Below are 18,099 nucleotides of genomic sequence, written 5' to 3' on the forward strand. Positions count from 1 at the left end.
AACAGAAAGAATTCATCATTTTATCCTCAAGTTTAACCTACACAGTCTAAAGTTCTCACAAAGTATTTTAATAAATATATTAAGGCATAAGGTAATCACTATTTTGAGTGGAAGCTGTGGCTTGCTTTCTAACATAATAGTTTACATTCAGTCTTTAGGAACAGAAATGTCCACTGTCTTACAGTGAATGACACAGAACTTTAACTTGTTCTTGTTTGGGCTTTTCCCACTCAACAGACCTCTGTATGAACTCCCTTTTTCCTCTACCTAATAAAAGGGCAACGAGCAGGTAGGCTGAGAGAAGGCCACTCACTAGTATGGCAGCAGTGTTTGTTCTTTCAATAGTAAGATCTTATAAGTCACATGGACAGGGAGACAGCCCAAAATAAGTAAGCCTTGGCAGAAGGTCTGAAAAACTCATGAAGTAGTAAAGGAAGCTGCAGGCCTCACTGAAGAAGGGGACAGTGACACTAAGACAAAGACTTGGAAGGGACCAGTTAAAGTCACCTCATGTGAGCTGCACACTTGGCCTCCTACCACACCCCTTGTTACAGCCTCGCTGTGAATCTCAGGGGTGTGCCTCACACCGCTGGAGCCATGGACAGTCTCAGTGCCTCTCTGCAACCTGATCAGACACTGCAGCATCCCAGCAGATTGCCATGGCGTGTTAACAAACTCCCTGGTGGCATCCATCTCAGATGCCATGGACCGTCCACTGTGAAGACAGAGCACTTTCTTACAGTAGATGAAGTTGATGCTAACAGTGTCCAATTCAAACCCAGCCCTCAACTCTAGCTGCCCCAAGACCCTAGAAAGACTCCAGAATCCAGTCGCTGTTGGAGAGCGGGGAGACAGGCTGTGGCAGGTCTCCAGGAGGGCCTTGGGCCCTGCCTTCATGGAGGGAGGCTTGCTCCCGGAAGTCTTCCTCCTCTTCATCGAAGAAACCATTCTCCAGTGCATACGGGCAGTCAGGGCTGGAAGCAGCCTGGCATGCCCCCTTGTACTCTTGGATTGACTCATAGAGGCTGTACAGCTGGCAGAGCAAGGACATGTCCAACTGGCGGAGGCCAACCTTAAGGGAGATAAAAGCAAGAAATCAGCACTGGAGTCTAATTTTACTCCAACACCCAGCCAGTAGTCTGCCCACACAGGGAGCCGTGCATGGTGTCATCAGTTGCCTGTGTCCCGGAAGGATCAGACCTGCCTGCCGAAGTCTGAGGCTCTGGCATCATTTTAACCATCACCCAGATGATTCTGATGTGCAAGCCCACTGAGAGCCAGCACCTTGCAGCCTGTCACCTTTCATGGAGCACAGGGAACAGCAGGGCATGTGCCCTTCCTCCCATCCCGCCCCACCCAGAATGAGGTGGAAAAGCAGTCAAGTTATGTGAGACAGGACCTCCAGACACCAGCCACCTTCACCGGTAGACACCAGAGGTGATGTGAGCCAGGATGAAAATCAGTGAGTAGGGCTGGTGACATAGCTCAGCAGTCTAAAACACCTGCTTAGGCAAGCTTAGGCAACCACAGGAACCATAGTCCAATCCCCAGCACCACATGCCGTGCCAGCCCCGGCCCCAGGGCAGGCTGAGCAGGCCACGAGAGAGAGAGAGAGAGAGAGAGAGAGAGAGAGAGAGAGAGAGAGAGAGAGGAAGGAAGGATGAGCAAACTCCCAGTAAGGGGTGAAATATAGCTGGAAGAGAAGAGGAAAGGTCTGAGAGGTTCTCTCTCGGTTTCCAGAGATGACACCCTCATAACCAGGTATGCCTCTGCAAGCAGACAAGTGATGTCCCAGAGCCACCTCCAGGCCTACCTTCTGCATGGCCCTTAACATAAGGTGTGCTGCACACACAAAACTATGCCGCTTCCTGCACTCAAGTTCCTCTTCATCACTGGCTTTCTGCCAAGATTCCTCTGGAGTATCCAATCTGAGTAGGATCACCCTGCCATGGGGTGCTGACTAAGCAAACCCGAATACACCCATCTCTTCTAGGATTTAATACAAGGACTGGTGACTAATAACATCATATCCTGCCAGAGTCACACCAGCACAGAACTGGCTTTGAACATCACAGGAGTGGCTGGAGCCCAGATATACGTGGATGCAATCCTTCTGGCACTCGAAGGGTAGGGAGCCTCAAGACTCTTTCCTACCTCAGGATGGACCACAGAGACACCCTAGGAGCACCAAGCCACATGCTGACTCAACCTTCCTTCCAGGGGACAGCTGGGGAGAGTGCAAGCCTGGGCTCCACAACTGTGAATCTGCTCATCCAAGGCTCTGACCTCCTGTGACCTCATTGCACCAAAAGACCCTTGGAATCCAGGCTTTCTTCCTGAAGATGCCATTTCCAAAGTATACAGCTGCTCCAGGATATGCCCCTCACAGAAGATGTGCCAGGACCTCCCAGTGTAGAAGCACCCAGATGACTCACAATGCCGCCCTGTCATGGGGCGGGACACTGGCCTAGAAAGAAAAGTCTGACCTGCCTAACATAGAATAATCCTGTACCCACCTGTCACACAACCAACTGAAAATGTGCCCTGTACTAGGGATGTAACATGGACCCGAATACAAATGGGCATACACAGAGGCATGCACACACCTGGGCACGTGCCAGCTGCTTGAGGCCCCAGACTAAACTCTTCCAGTTGAGAAGTCCTGAGCTACACTGAGAGTCAGCCCTGACCTCCTGCCCAGGACACCTCTTCCCAGGCCACTTACCACTTCCACTGCATCTCTGTGGACGTGAACACCTCAGGGCAGCTCCTCAACATTGGTCTCACTGTTCTGCAGACTGTGCGCCTGCTCAACAGCACCACATGTACTCATCAGGTTAAGCGCTTCATCCAGACTGCCACCCACGAGTCCTCACTGCCTGCTGATTGCCTGATGGGCAGCAGCTTCCCTGGTCCTCAGACTGACTGTTCAGCCAGGTTTCCCTTTCCCCTCCCCTTGTCTGCTTGCCTTGAGATACCTGTGGTTCTCTGCTTTAGACCACGGTATACAGACGAGTTTCCTGTCCATCCAACAAGTGCCCTTTGGGATCCTCAGTACCCAGCCCAAAGCCCCATATAGCAGATATGCAGATGACTCATTGGGAAGCCCGGTTTTGAATTTCTCAGATGCCCTCTGAAGGGTACCTGGCCTGGCATGGGTGGTGCTGGGCCTTGCCCACACTCCTTAGGCACCCATAGACAGGAAACAGGAGGACTGTACCAGCAGATCTTGGATGCTATGAAGATGCCATGCAGAAAGCACCAGAACCTGTGGCTCCTACATCTTGCCAGAGGCCTGACCCTCTGTACTAAAGGAGGGGGTCTGGGATATAGGAAGGGAACAGAGGAACTCAACTGGACGACTACCCTGAAGGACAGTTAGCATAAGTTACCTATGAATAAGAACTACTCAGGCTTCCCGAAAAAGTGGGCCAGGAACCCTCTTAGCCAGCCTACTAACACCTGTGCCTGCCACTGACTACTAGCAGGGAGGCCTCTGTCTTAATGACATGTCTACATCTGTCCTGGGTGACACTGCTGTCCTCACTCATGGCTTGTTTCAGAAAATACAGATGTCTTCTGTATCCAGGCACACTTTGAAAATTTAGACCGGCTTACAAATACAGAAGTCTTCTACAATCCTAGCACTTTGGGACACTAAGGCAGAATGATCACAAGTTTGAGCCCAGCCTGGGCAACTTAAAAAAATAAAAGGGGCTGGAGATGAACACAGTGCAAAAGCCGTGGCTTCAATCTCCAGTACCAAAATAATCCAAAATTCTCAGTTCCTGCATTTTATGGTCCTTTATGCTAGACTTCCAAGACAATGGAGAACAGTCAACAATCTTCTGCTGCGGTAAACTGCTAGTGCCCTTCCTGTCTCTGTTCAGGCTTCCTGCTTCCTTCCTGGTCATTCTCCTCTTCCGAGGGGGCTCCCTGCACCCCTCCCACCTCCACACAGGTGCTCATCAGCTCTGCTTCCCACCTGTTCTTCGTGATGTGCCCCAGACAGGGTGATGGCACCAGCTGCATTTCAAGTCACTGAAGTCTCCAAACATCACTGAAGGCCTCTACTGGGGAGCGGCTCTTCAAGCAGCAGAATGCTTGCTACTGAGAGAAAAGGCTTAGAGGAGAGGAGCCTTTGGGTGGAAATCTGTGTTGATTCAAAACAAAAATATCGTGGGCTGGGGACGTGGCTCAGTGGTAGAGTGCTTGCCTGGCATGCACAAGGCACTGAGTTCAATTGCCAGTACCACCAAACAAACAAAAATATCATGAATAACTCAAGGTTTTTTAGAAATTATTTTAAGAAGACCTTTTTTTCATTTAAGAAATTAAAAATAAATGTCAAGGTAATTCATTGATGTGTTTAAGAATCACAAACAAAAAGAACTTTCAAGTACAGCCCAAAGCTAAAATGAATTAAATAGTGTCTTATATCTGCCCTGGTGCAGCAGCTCAGCTTGGAGACAGGGTGGGCAACTCCCACGAACCTCTCTGCCATAATGTTCCCTGTTGGGCCCCATCCTCTGTAATCTCCACAAGTCAACCTAAATAGAAACACCAGGTTAAACACTTAGCATACTTACAATGCTGACAACATGACAGGACTGAGCCTTAGATCCTTCCCACCCCCAGTTAGAGATACTAACTGCTAAACTCTCCCTCACCCCATTCAGGCCTGGAGATTAACACAGTGCAAAGGCCCTAGGTATGTATATATATATATATATATATATATATATATATATATATATGAAAAAATCCAAAATTCTCAGAGCTAGGGGTTGAACCCAGTGCCTTGCACAGCTATATAGCACTCTACCATTCAGCTATAGCCCCCACTCCTTTTTATTTATTTTATTTTATTTTGCTCCGAATGCCTTCAGGGCAGGTTTGGCTGGCTTGAGTTGTGGGGATGGAACCACAGCAACCTGAGCCTGACTGACTGCTTTGTTGAAGCAGTCACTTAAAGAGCTGAGCTAAGGGGCAGCCCCCCCCCTTTTTAAATTTTATTTTGGGAAAAAGTTTAAATTGCCAAGGCTGATATCAAACTTGTGATCCTCCTGCCTCAGCCTCCAGAGTAGCTGGAATTACAGGAGTGTGCCAACATGTCCAACTCTAAATCTTTATAGATTCCTGGCATATCTGATGGCCTTGTAAAACCCTCCTCAATCCTTAGCTCTGTAAGCAGCTGTGAGGTTTAACCTAAAGAAATGTGTCTCATTTAAGAAACAGCAAGTAGATGCAGATAGCTGAAGCCCACTGCAATGTTCCATTCAGAGAAAAAGGAGACAGCCCCAATGACCAAGATCCTGCTCAGCATCCAGCCTTCCTGCTCTGCCCCTTTTCCTCCCTATGACAGCCCACCCACAAGTGTCCCCAGAGGCTCTGTGACAGGATTTCCCTTTCTTGTTGTTGAGCAGACTTTCAGAATAAAGTTGCCTGCTTGCTAGATACCCAGTCTCTCAGCTTAGCTGGATGGCCATGGTGAGAAAGAAAGGAGGGGCCAGGCTTGGTGGCACATGCCTATCATCCCAGCACTCTGAGCGGCTGAGACAGGAGGATTGCCAGCCTGGACTGCCAAGTTTGAGCCCTCGAGTTAGTGAGACCCTGCCTCAAAATTTACCAAAACACTGGAGATATAGCTCCATGTGAAGGCCCCAGATTCGATTCCCAGTACAGAAAGAAAGGAGGTGAGGATGGTTCAAGCCTTCCCTCTCCCCTGATGACCCAGCTGGTGGCTGCCACTTCTGTGCACTCCAGCCACTGCCCCTGGCCCACGGCTGAAATCCCCAAGCCCCTTAGCCTGAGGGCTGTGATTAGAACCTCCACCTCACCAAAGACACAGATGCCATGGTTTTGTCACACCCTGGGTTTCTCCACAAAGATGGCCTCATCCTAGGTGCCCCACAGCCATGCCAGGAGGTATCAGCCTGCCCACCATGGACTTGAACCTAAGCCTGATGATCAGCTCCTCTGGCACAATTACTAAAGTCCTCAAGTGGATCTGAGAAATGCAGGAGACTGCATGTGCGGCCTGTTCCACCTCTCTGTCAGCCCTTTCCTCTCACCCTTTAGGTCAGTGTGGCAGGCTGCCTCCATGGGCCACCACACTCAGCACAGGTCCCAGTGAAGCCTCCCTCAGGTGGTCCTGTAAAACTGCTTGGAATCTTATTTTAGGTAGAGTGGGCTACACAGGTTGTGCTGAAAGGCTTAGGGACAGTAACAACAGGGGTTATTTATCCTGAAGAACTGTGGAGACAGGAGTGATGGCGGTGGTTGCGGCAGCAGCGAAGACCTGTTGTGACCACGGAGAGAAGGCTGAGGCAAAAGGCCTGAGACAGCAGTGGAGAAAAACAGCGAGGCTGAAGCCCAAGGCCATCAGCATGGAAAGAGGCAAAAGGCTGAGGCTCAAGGCCAGTGGTGTTGCTGGAGAAGCTCCAGGAAGCCACCACAGGGTGCACAGGAGCCAATGCTGGAGAGCTGATGGGGTGACTAAATGCTGCCAGGGTCCCACTATGTAATTCAGGCTGGTCATAAGCTTACTACATAACCCAGGTTGGCCTCAAGCTCATGGCAATCCTCCTTGACAGCATGCCTTGATCACTCTGTCATACACAGAGCTGCTTCATTCGTTTGAATGCTTATCCCCTTATTGTGGGGCCTTAGAAGAATTAATTCCACCTCACTATTACCAATCAACTGAGGGTTCTTTTGCCCACACTAAACAGAAATCTCAAGTTGGCAAAGCAGTGCTCTCCTGAAGTTAGTGGCTCCAGGGCTTGAGTGCCACAGCTCTGAGCCTTGAATGCCGGAGCTTCTTAGCTCTTAGTGCTGCAATTCTGGGTATTATGTTATAGTTTGTATCTAGGTGCGCCCCTCCCCCAAGCCTCATGCAGTCACTGGGGTGGCTTCAAGTGTTTGTTTTTTTTTTTTTCAAGTGTTTGTGATGAATTCATGATCCAAGGCTGGGATTATGGGTGTGAGTGCTACACCCACCCTGAGGCAGATAGCCTGAAGACAACAGAGGGAAAGAGGAGGCTTGCCTCCCCCACTGCTGCCACTGCTCCTCCCTTTCACCTTTGCTCTTTGCTGTTTTCCACTGCCATGAACTGCTGCCCTCTGCCATGTGCCACTCTTCCTTGGAGCCAGCTGAGTATGGACTGAAACCTCAACAAACTGTGAGCTAAATAACTCTTTCCTTCCTTAATTTGGGGTGTTGAGTATTTTGTTCCAGCAACAAAAGTAAGAGAGACATAGAGTTTTCAATGTTACAGCCCCTAGCAGTGGGACATGGTGATGCACACCTGTAACTTCAGCTCTCAGGAAGCCAAGGCAGGATGATCTCTGTGAGTTTGAAGCCAGACTGGTCTATCTAAGTGAGTTCAAGGCAAGCCTGAAATACAGTCAGACTCTGTCTCACTCCTGCCCCAAATTTTAAAAAAATGGTTATCCTTTTAAAATGTAATGAACATGTGAGCATATACAGATGGCTTGTAAATCTATTTTAGAAAAGACTTGGTAAATGCCCCAAATCTAATCAAGGTGTCTAGCTGGCATCCACCACACTGCACTGTAACTGAAGAAGGCAGAGACCTGATCAATGGTAACCTGGTTTCTGATAAAGGATATGTTGACAGAAGGATGCTGACCTGCACACTGCTTAGCACAGGAAAGCAGCAAAGACATGGGCAGGGCTGGTGCAGAGGGACGGGGCCAGGGCCTCCAGCCTTCAAGGGACACCTTCTGCGGTGGTCTCATCAAGCAGGCTTCCTGTGACACAGTCTCCTCCCAGGAGCAGAGGCATGAGTGTCATTTGGTCACCTCACCTCCTGAGGTTTTAGCCCTTCAAAGCTTAGGACTGTGCAGAGATGATTCAGAGGCGAAGACAAACCCATGCACATGACTGAACCCCTAGATTAAGCCAAAGCCAAAACTCATCCACCCTGACGCTTACCTGTACCTTCCTCCTGTCGGAAAGGCCGTGTGAGTGGGGTTCTCTGCTCCCCTCCAGCTGAGGGCACCTTGACACAGGGCTCACATTCGTGTTTATCTTTAAACCTAAACTAACATTAGCCCAATTCCTCTCATTCTGTCATATGTAGAAAGTCATTGACGATTTTAAGAAAATTATTATTCTCCTGGTTATAAAAATAAATTGTCCTAATTGTATTAAAAGCCCAAATGATTCCTAACTATGGGGATTACCTGTCTACAATTCTCTGCTGTAACTCAGATTTTAAATATTTGAGTCTTGGGACCCCCTTATGGTCCCAAAGTATTTCTGTTTCTATAAGTTAGACTGTCAACCTTTACACTAGGAAATTTTAAAATACTTATTAACCCACTGAAACAATTATTTATATGTTAACATAAATTAACACAAACATTTTCATAAATTAACATTTTTCATTTTTGTAATTTTTTTTTTTTTTTTTGTACTGGAAGATAAACCCAGGGATCTTCACACTCGGCTACATCCCTACCCTGTTTTTAATTTTTTGACACCGGGTCTCACTAAATCACTACCTACCCAGGCTGGGTTTGAGCTTGTGACCTCCTGCCTCTGCCTTCCACAGTGCTAGGATTACAGTTGGGAGCCCCCCACATGCCACACACACCCCTGCACCCAACTGTAAATATCTTTTAATGTCTAGCATATCGGCTTCTGCATTTGGTCCTTATGGCATGATATTTTTGGATTCAACTAAACAAAAAAAGCCGGGCCTCCTTAATGCGTACCTGGGAAGGGAGCATTCTAACAGCCTTTTCAGAAAATGTGCTACTTAGAAGGGATGTGGAATTTGGAACTCTACTGATGAAATTTTCAGTTACATCAAAACTCATCTGGCTTGTTTTTCTTTCTTTATTCCTTTTTATGTTTTGCACTTTGAAGGAGTCCATCGTACTATCCACTAGTCCTATAAAAAATATGGAAAAATGGATTCAACGAATGATGCAGCTCTTCCAAGTACTGCATTTTCTTCAATAATACCAAAACCCTCACATTTGTCGAGTCACCATCACATACTTATGAACTCCCTGAAAGGATCCCAGGGAAGCCAGGAGTCCCAGACCACATCTGAAGAACCAGTGCTCCCAACACAGCCACCTGTAGCACTTGAACACAGGATACTTCAAGGTACCTACATGTCCATTTTGGTTTCTGGCTACTATTCAACACAAACTCATGTGTACTGGTTTGTTACTTATTTTTTATGCTGTGAATATAGTTCTATATCCCCACATAGTTACCACATTCTTTTCAAGAGCTGGACTATCACTATTTCACTGTTATTAAAAAAAAAAATCTGCAATGCATATCCCTGTATATAAGCACTGTTACTGACTGTGTGGCTTTCTGTAAGGTACTCTATAAAAATAAAATTCTGGGGCAAGGGTAGAGAAAGACACCTAGGGCTTCCGCCTAAGTCCTCCCAAACGCAGGCATCAAACCTGAAGCATTGTTAGATACGGGCAGTAATGGAAAGAAAGAGATCCCACCCAGCCAGTTACCAGTTTGGAAGCATTCTGATCCTGGAATGATCCCACGTCCATACTAGTTGAAGGAGGAGTGAAGCTGTGCGAAGACACATTCACGCTGCAGACATCCTACAAGCCCCTGTGTAGCCTGGGCTGCATGCACTTCACAGCTGTACTGGGGCTGGTGATAGCGCTCAGAGGCACAAGTACCTCCCTGGTAAGCGCAAGTTCGATTCCTGATACCAAAAGCAAACAAACAAACAAACGAAAAACTGAACTGGAACTCTGCCTTACTATTGGATGAAAAGCTGCTCTAGAGTTTTAAGGAAAGGAAATTACAGGTCATATATATAGTTTTGGTTTTTTACAGGCATTATATAGCTGCTCTCCAGAATAGCTGTCCTTTGCACCCTCCTACCAGCCATGCAGGAGGGTCTATTTCTCCAGTCCCCAGGTCACCATGGTCCTTAGAGTCTTTTCTGGTCTTTTAGACACAACACGATAGGACAAAAGGGATGAGAAGCCAGTCTTAAGAGTCAGTCTACTTTGCATGTCTGTGGCCCGAGGGATGTTAAGCACCTTGCTTTTCTCTTTCAAAGGCATTTATTTTATTTTATTTAATTAGTTAGTTATTTTTGCGATACCGGGGATGGAACTCAGGACCCTGTGCTCACCAGGCAAGCACTTATTCTACTGAGCTATCTCCCCGGGCCCTCAAAGGCATTTATAGATATTTCCAATTCTAAGCACAGTTAAGGGTCTGTGCCTATACCTGTCCATATTTACCTTATTAAAAATACAAACTCAGAAACTTTATTCATCCTTCCGGATCAACCCAACCACTTAGGGACCCAGCCTTCACCCTCTCACCATGCCTTCTAGTCTCTATGTGTACCTCAGTCACCTCTGCACACTGCTCTTGGCTGGGAGGACAAGGGTCCTCCCAGGTCCCTGGTCCTGAGGGGAGACTCAGAATGTGCTGACCTGCTGGACTAGGCCATCACAGTTCTCTGGGTCCTCAGGAATGTGAACAGTGCTCACAAAAGCGGCAAGAGGCCACATGTCTTAGGGAGTTTCTGTAGCCGACAAGGCAGGCCTTTGCAGCCTCCAGTGTCCTGGGAAGGGTTTGTCCCATGTTAAATGTCTTGGGGAGCAAGCACAGGAGGAAATTAACAACTTTTGTGGGGCCAGGCAGCAGATGAGAGGCTGGGGCTCTCTCTGGAGGATGTGGACAAGGGAGAAATCGCCAACCAATCAGCCTCAGGGCTGGTGTCCTGCTCGCAGTCCTGTGGTCTACATGAGTTTCTGCCACAAGATCATTGATATCCCAAGAGCAAACTGTACAGCTTCCAGCGGCTGCTTGGTGGGGATAACCTGCAGGAGGCCAGAGCCCCTCCGAAGTCTGTCCTAAGTACACTTCTCCACCTGCCCTCAGAGCCATGGGCCCACCAAAACTGGAGCCCCAAGCAGGGGAAGGGCTTGACGCCTACCACCTGTGGACAGCACAGGCCTGCTGCTCCTCTAAGACCTTTCAAAATGAGATGGTGCCCAGGGCACTGTGACATTCTCGAATGCCTTCAACCAACAGGTGAAAAGAAGAAGGGTTTTGCTATTTGTAAGACACTTGAGGGTTCCAGAAATGATCAGATTATGGTGTTCTACAGAGAGGTAAAGTAATGGGTAAACAAACTACCTTTCTACCCTTTAGATCTTCCAATTTTGGGAATGGAATAACCTCACCTGGAAAAAAACTGCACACTGTCCTTTCTTGGGAGATGGCTGGTCCCCAGTCCCACACCTGTTCACATCCCCTCCTATCGCTATGAGGCTGGGCTGGGCTGGGCTGGCCAGGCCACTGGTGATGGGCTGGCTTGGCATCCTTCCTCCTCGGTGCTAACACACTAAAACTAAGAAAGGGGCCAGAACAGCATGAGGTTGCAGTCAGGGGTCAGGCTCCAATATGGAAGAAAAGCAAGATGGTACAGCAGGAGCAGACTTCAGCAACTCTGGTTCTGGTCCATCTCTCTGGCCCATTCAGAACATTCTGTCATAAAAAGCTAGTTCAGATTTCACCTCTATCCCTAATATGGACTCTTTGGACATGAAAAAGAATTTATCTAGATAAAGTATCCCACTGCCGTAAGGACACCAGGAACTACTTGTCTTTAACATCTAGGAGCTTCCTACCTGTCCTCAGATCTCCACGGCGCTTTATACCCAAGTTTTGCCCAGCTAACACATTGAGTGTGACCAAAACATTCTCTGATTTAAAAATTACAAACTTGGCATAGTGTTGCATGCCTGTAATCTCAGCATTTGGGAGACTAAGGCAGGAGGATTATAAATTCAAGGCTAGCCTGGGCAATTTATCAACTTTTATCAGTCTCAGAAGGGTTAGGGATATAGCTATAGCTCAGTGGAAAGGCCCCTGTGTTGAATCCTCAGTACCAAAACAAAAAAAAAACCCAGCATGTCTAAAAGGACCTTCCCAGAGCAGTCACGCATTTCTGTGGACCTCCAAGCTTTCTGCATGGTACTCTGAGAGGCTCCCAGACTCAGCAACAAGAATTTCACAAACGTGGGGTGACTAGGACAGGAAGTGTTGAAAGATGGAACTGAAACTACAACTGTGAGCACAGCAGGGTGTCACCCATCGTGGGACAGAAGCCTCTGCCCACAGGGCCCCTGCCTTCTCAGCCATGGGCGTCTGTCCCCTCAGGACCCACCCTGGGTGACCCCACTGTCCCTCCTTTGCTATCGCACTCACTCTCGAGGCCCCGACCAGCTCTGCCATCAGGTATCTCCAGGCCTACATTGCTCTTCCCGCCCAGCTCCACATTCTGAAATGTTTAACACTCTCTGGCGCTGATGCAATCTGCGCACCACCTTCCCCAAACAACTCCTCCCCACTCATTCCACACTGCAGGGAGGAGCCCCTCTTCCCAAGGATCCATTATCAAGTTCAAAACATCCCTGTTGCTTGGCACACAATGCACACTGTGTCACCAAAGACAATAATACATACTGACTAAGGGAATGTTTGCTGCGTGTGCCCTCCAAAAGCAAACTGGAATGTACATTGGGGTGTGTGTGTGTGTGTGTGTGTGTGCACAGTCAGTACAGTGCAACAATCAAACAGGGCTTCAGAGCCTGATACACCCAATAGGTTCTGTGATCTTATGGAAGTTAAACTCTGAGTAACTGATACGTTTTAAAGTATAAAATAGACTTTCAGCTGGGTCTAGCAGCACCTATCTATAATCTCAGCACTCAGCAAGTGGAGGCAGAAGGATCCCCACGCATTTGAGGCCTGCCTGGGCTACCTAGTGAATTAAAGACCAGCCAGAACTCCACAAGACCTTTCAAAATAAATAAATCCGAAAGTAAAAATTAAAAAACAAAACAGTCTTTGAGTACCTTTTCCATGGAGGATTTACAATAAGGATTAAGTAAGACAAGGCATGTAAAGGACTTGTACTTTCCCTACACAGGAGATACATCATCTGCAGTGACCATCTTTCCATGAAAGGGGTGCCATGTTTAATAGTTTTGCTTAGTTCCATAAAAAGGCTTCAGTCAAGCTCCTGGGCAGCAGATCACACGGCCCCAGGGCATCTCCCCAGGAGCCTCTGAGATCAGCTGGGGGCCAGCCCACACCATGCCCTTCCCTGCCAGAGGCGCCCTTTGCTCTCTAGGTTTCCAGCAGCCCAGGCTATCTCCTCAGGGCCCCTCAGTCAGATTCCTGGACCAGCAGTGTGCAGGCACTCGGTTCCAGCTGCCACCTTCCTGGTGATCTCTGCCTTCACCTGAGGGCTTTCACTCATTCATTCGTTCTTTCTTTCTCTTCTCTCCCTCTCCCTTTCTCTCTCTCTTTCCCTCTGTATTGGGTTCAACACTGACATTGAATCCAAGACCTCATGCATGCCAGGTGAGTTCTCTTATCATTGAGCTGCATTCCCATCCTCTGTCCAAGACAGCTAATTGCACTGCTGCTCACCAATTTGACCCCAGACTTTCAAATTAAATGGATCAACACAGACATTCTACAGATGAGTCAGAAGTGAATGCCCTGATCTTTTGGGGATGGCCTCCCCAGTGGGAGTCTCAGCATGAGGTGTCCTTTGGGACCCACTGCCCCAGGTCAGTAAATCTCTTTAAGGCCCACAAGATAGTACTTTTAAAGACCTGTGACATTTCTTGAAAGGGACTTGTCAAGGCCTGTAGTCATACCTTATATTTATCATCACTGTAAGTACCAGGCAGCCTAGAGGTGGCTGTTTATTTTCCCTGTGCTTCTCGTAGCTATGGGAGGGGAGCTCTGGGCCAAGGCGTAATTACAAGGCGGCCCTCCTTCACACCAGCAGGGATCTGGAAAACTTCCGGCGCTGGTGGCTCCCAGCCACCACTGTAAGTCTCAAGCCTCAGAACATGTTTATAAACCAGAGCTTCACAACAGGAGGTGTTCTGAGCCTGTCCTGCCTCTCATTCAAGAAAGGAACAGGGTGGGTCTTCCTACTTCACCCCTGAATTACACTGTGTCCAGGTTCAGGCTGTAAACAAGTGGCTGCAGCTAAGTAAAATGCTGTTCACCAGCTGTGCCACCCTCCTGTCGCTGAATGTTAATTAATAAATAAAAACCACTGGCTTGGAATTTAAGCAGTTTGGAGGCATTTTCTGTGGTTTTTTTGGTTTGTTTTGCGGTTTTGGGGGGTTTTTTTGTGCTAGGGATTGAACACAGGCCTTCATACTGAGCTACAACCGCAGTCATTTTTATTTGTACACTTTATTTTGAGACAGGGACTCACTAAGTTACTTAGACTGGGCTTGATCTCACCCATCCTCCTGCTTTAGCCTCCCAGAATGCTGGAATCACAGGCACACACCACCACAGGGGCTGGGGCTTAAGTGGTTTTTTAAAAGCTTTTCCGAGAGAACCAGAAAGCACTTCAATGCCCAGTGCAGAGTGGGCCAATTTCTATGATTAAAAAGTGTGAACGCTGCTTTCTAGATTCAGTTAAGTCTTATGTTTTTGAACAGATAGGCTCCAAAGGGAGGAAAAAAGCTATGAATAAGTTTAATTTTTACAAACAATTTGTTAAATGTAGTGGATGTTTATCTAAAAGATTCCTTTTAGGGCCGGGGAGGTGACTCAGTGGAATAAGCGCTTCCCTGGCAAGTGCAAGGGCCTAAATTCAATCCCCGGTTCCACCAAAAAAAAAAAAGATTCCTTTTAGCAACTGAAAAAGAAAACAGACCCCCAATATTCAACTACCAAAATAAAAAATGGGCACCTAAGATGAATATGCACTTTTCAGATGAAGAAATACAAACAGCAAATAAGTATATGAAAAAATGTTGAACATCTTTGGTCATTCCAGAAACACACATTAAGACAACACTGAGATTGTATCTCACGCTGGAAAGAACGGCTATCATCAAGAAATCCATCAATAACCAATGCTGGACAGGCTGTGGAGAAAACGGAACCTTTCTCCAATGTTGGTGGGAGTGCAGACCGCTGCGACCACTATGTAAATCAGTATGGAGTTTCCTCAAAAACCTAGGACCAGAGGTCCCATTTGACCCAGCTATTCTCCTGGGTATCTTGCCAGCACAATTAAAAACAACATACCACAGCAATATACATGCAACCACGTTTACAGCTGTGCAATTTGTCATAGCTAAATCTTGGTCACAACCCAAATGCCCATCAACCAAGGAATGGATAAAAAAAGATGCAGTATTTTTATATAATGGAGTACTACTCAGCAATAAAGAATAAACTTTAGACTTTTATAGGTAAATGGATGCAACTCGAAGCCATACTCATAAGTGAGATATATTAGACTTGCAAATGTAAACATCACATCGTCTCTGTAGTGTGAGTGGTGAAAGAATAGATAAGCATCAAAATGTACAATAGATATTGGGAAATGGGAAGAAACTGTTCAAAAGGAAATAGAAACTAGGTTGGGGGAAAGGAGAAAAGATAGAAGGGAAAAGAAAAAAATATATACTACTAATTTCTACTAGTTCATAGAAAAGGTTTGTACTTATATTGTTAAAATTATTTGTTCCTGTACTCTGAAGATAATAATATGCAATGTATTAACCATTGTTACCCTCCTCGATTTAAATTTTTGTATCATTGTTTTTTCTCTTAAAAAAGGAAAAGATTCTTTTAGCAATTTTTTGGCAAATTTATTCATAGGGGGAAATGCAACATTCCTATATCAGATTTTCTTAATAAAACATTACCCTGCCCAGGGGAAGGAGAGACACCAGACCAGCACCGGGCGGTGGCGATCAGGACCAGGGCGTTTCCAACCGCTTGGCCTGAGCCTGAAGGGAGGGCGCGCTGGGGCTTGACCCGCCGGAGCCCACATCCCTGCGCTGGCTCTGCTCCCGGCGCCTCAGAACCACGCGTCCAACCCCACGGGCTTCACGCTCGGGAGGGACAGAAACTAAGCCCCACCATCTGAGACGCGGACACCATCCGAGCGGCCACGCGGACCGCCGGCCGGGACCAAGACTCCGCCCCTTCTTCTCGGTGTGTTACAGAGGGCTCCCCCGGGCTCCTCACAGCCCACGAAGTCGGACTCTGAGCTGTCCATCTGCCGTCCACACCAGCGGCGCACGAAAGCGCCCCGGACACGGCGGCAGCCTGTCTCCTCTCCCCGGGTTGCGCACCCCGCAGCCCGCCGGCCCGTGGACCTTACCATCTCCTTGCGCAGCAGCGCCAGCGCCGCGTCCAGGTTAGGGGGCTTGGAGCGCGGCCCCGCCGCCCGCGCCCCGCCGCCGGCCGCGCCCCCGCGGCTCAACTCCTCCTGGATGCGCGACTTCTGGGCGTAGAGCCGCTCCAGGTGCCGCCAGCCGCCCGCCGCGCCTCCCGCCGCCGAGTGCAGCAGTCCGCTCAGGCTTTTGGGCAGCGGCGGCAGCCCGTCCACCCGCAGACCGCGAACCCCGAGCCCGCTCATCGCGCGGCAGAGGACGCCAGCAGCCCGCCGGCCCGCCAGCCCGCGGTGGCCCGTGTCACCGCTTCCGCTCCGCCCCCCGCGGCTCCGCCCCGTGCCGGGCACGCCCCCGGACTCCACGCCCCTCAGGTCTGAGCCCGGGTGGGCACGCCCCCTCTCGGGGCTCCGCCCCCCGCCTCCTTTGACCCTGCAGGGTCCAGTACCCCTAAAGCCCAGTGTCCCAGCCAACCTCTAGCCAGGCCCAGCCCTCTGCATCCCGCCCTGGCGCTCCCGCTCGCCTCCAGCCTGGCCCCATCTCCCTCACCACCACCAACTCTGCCCGGCTCCTAATACCCGCCCCACCCCCGCGCGCCCACCCGCCCGCCGTAACCCGCCTGGCTCTGCTGCATACCACCGTTCCCCAAAGCTGCAAGTAACTCCCGTGGGGGCGAGAGCTCCAGGCTGCTGGCATCGGGTACGAAAGGAGAGCAAGGGTCAAGTCCGAGGGACGCTGGGGAGGGATAGGGACTGGTCCCGCTGGCTTCAGTAAAAAGCAGTGTCCCCAGGCCAGCCGCAGTGCGAAAGACCCCGAGTCCTCTGGGGAACGCCAAAGGAGCAAAAGACAGTCTCTCGGAGCATGAAAGTGCTTCTAAATCGACTTGGGAAAATAGAGGAAGAGATTAAATCTCGCAAACTGGGAGGTGGGGTGGAAGGCTGAGAACGCCAGGCAACTGCATTTGGCTGGGAGGCTGGCTTCCCCTCATGGGGTGGGAGGTATAGGGAGAGTCTCCATGCAGCGCTGAGAGTGATGTCTTCAAGGCCCTTGACTGTTGAGTTTAATTATAAAGGGACTTAATAGGTCCAAATGCATTGAATAGGTAGGTGTATAATTATACTGGTAAAGGGTTCTGAGTGATTCAGACACCCAACATAAAGCTGCCCTCTAGTTTGGGGGCTTTCTTACCTTTAATTACCACTGTTGAGCCACCTCTGAAACACTAGGTGAAACTGGCTGATGTCCCTCCTGGACCCAAGGGGCAGCAGAGACTGGTCGAGAAGCGGGGAGGCTTGCAGTAGTTACCTAAGGTCAGATATCCATTCGTTCACCTGTTGCACCACTGGGTGTCTTCGCAGAGTTGCCAGTCGGCCTGTGGGGGGAGGGGAGGATGGGAAGCTACCTGACTGGCTTCACACTCCAAGTGGATTCCTTTCATTTTGTCTGTCGCCTTGCTATCTCTTACGCAGTACCAAGCTGACCTCACTCAAACTGGATGATGGGAGGGTTGACTCTGTGATGGTACAATAAGAAGTCATTTCAAAGCATTGAGGTGCTGAAATCGCCTGAGAATGTCCTTCAGAGGATGAGGGTGCAGAAAGACGGGATTAGGTCCAGCTGGACAGCAGAGCAAGGTCCCTGATGTCAGAACAGAAGGCTGACCTCACAATTTTATTTTTTAAACTTAAAATTTTTTTTGAGGTAGGTTCTCACTATGTAGTTCAGGCTGGCCTTGAGCTTGCTATATGCCCTACACTAGCCTCAAACTTCAACCCTACTGCTATTATAAGACAAGGTCTGAGGAGCTCCCTCAAGAAGGACCTGGAGGCCTCAAGTCACCCCTCAACTCATAGGGTAGGTTGTAGATTTTCTGATTCTGCCACA

The 18,099-nt window shown here is 48.8% G+C and overlaps 1 protein-coding gene across 1 annotated transcript; it reads right to left on the reverse strand.

Moving 5' to 3' along the window:
* On the reverse strand, positions 1-16,507 carry Fam89a (family with sequence similarity 89 member A). Its single transcript, XM_004640853.2, has 2 exons — positions 16,206-16,507; positions 1-1,072 (listed from the first exon to the last, which is right to left on the reverse strand). Exons 1-2 carry the CDS (start codon positions 16,461-16,463, stop codon positions 809-811), a joined length of 522 nt encoding a protein of 173 aa, XP_004640910.1. The 5' UTR covers positions 16,464-16,507; the 3' UTR covers positions 1-808.
* Positions 16,508-18,099: the final 1,592 nt, after the last annotated feature.

Source organism: Octodon degus, unplaced genomic scaffold, assembly GCF_000260255.1.
Source record: "Octodon degus isolate 3935 unplaced genomic scaffold, OctDeg1.0 scaffold00127, whole genome shotgun sequence".
Classification (NCBI taxonomy): Eukaryota; Metazoa; Chordata; class Mammalia; order Rodentia; family Octodontidae; genus Octodon; species Octodon degus.